Here is a 2,131-nt window from a genome sequence, read left to right as displayed (position 1 = left end):
TGAGAGCTTTATATATAAAGCTGGGCCAAGGGCCTTCCCTTTAAAACATAAATGACACAATGCATAAACCCACATATAAGTTAATACCCACTACGAGGGTTGTAACATAGAGTAGTAACATGTGTATGTTACTACCTTATGTTACTCCCCACTATGATTAGCCTAACATATTAATTGGCATGCTGTCTATCGACATTTCTGCTGAGAGTGACAAAACTATCAAAAACCCATTCAAGCTGAAAAGAACAAATTGGCACTTCTCGTCTAGTGACCACACGACATACGTCTCAGCCTCCACCAAATCTGAGCACGAGGTGGAGGGTGGAATACATCTTGACCTTGTAGTGATCCAAGGTATGGTTGACATCTAGCTGCTTGCCGCCAAAGATGAGGCGCTGAACATGTGGGAAAACGGACATCTTACCTTGGAGCATCACCATGACATCATAGACCGTATCATTGTTCTCAACCTCAAGAATGTAGATTTTGTTCCACAACGTCTTGACATAGATGGTCATCTTACCTCTCTGAGATGGGTGGTTAACGACAAGGAGAAGGGTGGACTCCTTCTGGATGTTGTGATCCGCCAAGGTGACATCATCTTCTAGTTGTTTATTGGCAAAGATGATGCACTGTTGGTTTTTGGGAAAATGCTGTTCATCTTGAATCTTCTCCTTAACATCGCCGATGGTATCCACGGTTGCAACTTCAAGAGTGATGATGCTTCCGTAAGCGTCTCAATAAGAAATATTTTCATCTTTTCTTTGGCACGGTGATCAAGTAGCAGAGTAGATCCTTCCTGGATGCCATAATCAGCCAATGAAATGCTGTTGTGTAGCTGCTTCCCGTTGAGCATATAAACATTGAGCTTCTCCTGCTGACCCAGAAACATATCTCTCTTGACATGCTCGATGGTATAGTACGAATAGATCTTGAGAGGGGTAGTTTTACCAGGAAGGGTCTCCACAAAAATCTGCAGTTCCAATATGAGAAGAAGGGTAGAACCCTCTTGGATGTTGTATTCACCTAAGGTGTGTCCATCCTCCAGCACGCCGTGAGCGGAGAACCTGAGGCGCTGCAGGTTTATAGGGATGCCCTCCTTGTCATGAATCTTTGCTTTCACACTGTCAACTGTGTCTAAAATCCCAACCTCCAGAGTGATGGTCTTGCCTTTAAGGACCTCGACAAAGATCTTCATCTACAAATGAACCATCAATGAAAAGATTTATCAGCAGAGGCGCCGACCAATAACATTATAACCAAGAACAGGAGTAATCAGGATAACAACTGCAACAAATCGACAGGTTCCGGAATCAGATACACGAGTGCAATCGCCTCTACAAAGCTGGTTACTCTGTTGTTTTAGCAGGAGGAAATCAGAATCAACAACATATAGCCTATCTCTGTGCTGACTTCTTGTGCATGTCAACATTAATTGGTCAACAAATCCAGCCACAGAGTTGGCTGAATATATAGTTAATCTGTTTTTTTTAGATATGGATATAGTTAATCTGTTGATGTTAGAGGTGAAAAGAAACCAGACCTTGCGATGCCAGCTGTTGTCCCGCGGATATTCTGTCATGTAGAGGTCGATGACTTGCAGGCGGTCGAATTTGTCGGTGCACTGCGGGCACTGAGCAGCTCAAAGAATCAACACGCAATTAAGTAGATCGTTAGTGTCATCCAATCACCAGTTCATTCGATCTCGCGAGTTGCTATGAATTACTGCCGAATTAGAGTAGTAAACGAGCTAGAAACAAGTTCTCCGATCACACATGTACCTTGGCTCGTCTGTCTTCGCAGCGGCGCAGTATCGTCTCCAGGCACGATCGGCCGTACACATGCCCGCAGTAAGCGATGCAACTGCATTGACGGATCATCAAGAGCTAGCATGCCATGAATAAATCTAACTTATTGTTGTCTGTATGAGGATAGTAGGCACCTACCACATACGGTGTGCGCCTTCGGATGACCACGGCTCCATGCAGACGCAGCAAGCGGTCACCAGAGCGGGCGGCGCCTTCTCCATGTCGGCATCGCCGGCGTCAGCAACCTTCTTCTCGGCGCCGCCCTCAGCCCTGGCTCCGGCGAGTTCCTCCTCCTGGTCAGCACTACGCTCCATATGCGGCGG

General features: G+C 45.9%; 1 protein-coding gene across 1 annotated transcript; it reads right to left on the bottom strand.

Moving 5' to 3' along the window:
- Positions 1 to 287: 287 nt before the first annotated feature.
- Positions 288 to 1,629, bottom strand: LOC124689483 (polyubiquitin-like). The gene is made up of 3 exons (XM_047223007.1): positions 1,544 to 1,629; positions 786 to 1,198; positions 288 to 723 (listed from the first exon to the last, which is right to left on the bottom strand). The coding sequence occupies exons 1-3, from the start codon at positions 1,580 to 1,582 to the stop codon at positions 288 to 290; spliced, it is 888 nt and encodes a 295-aa protein (XP_047078963.1). The 5' UTR covers positions 1,583 to 1,629.
- Between the last annotated feature and the right edge of the window lie 502 nt (positions 1,630 to 2,131).

This window comes from Lolium rigidum, chromosome 2, assembly GCF_022539505.1.
Source record: "Lolium rigidum isolate FL_2022 chromosome 2, APGP_CSIRO_Lrig_0.1, whole genome shotgun sequence".
Classification (NCBI taxonomy): Eukaryota; Viridiplantae; Streptophyta; class Magnoliopsida; order Poales; family Poaceae; genus Lolium; species Lolium rigidum.
Note: the sequence above shows the minus strand (reverse complement) of the source record. Positions and strands in the feature narration are given on the sequence as shown.

What these genes read in the sequence shown, in the direction of transcription:
- LOC124689483 (XM_047223007.1), bottom strand. Translation starts at nt 1,582, where the DNA reads ATGACAGAATATCCGCGGGACAACAGCTGGCATCGCAAG. An exon ending in ACAACAGCTGGCATCGCAAG is followed by an intron (nt 1,199 to 1,543) that starts GTCTGGTTTCTT and finishes GTTCATTTGTAG; the next exon opens with ATGAAGATCTTTGTCGAGGT. An exon ending in ATCCAGGAAGGATCTACTCT is followed by an intron (nt 724 to 785) that starts GCTACTTGATCA and finishes CGCTTACGGAAG; the next exon opens with CATCATCACTCTTGAAGTTG.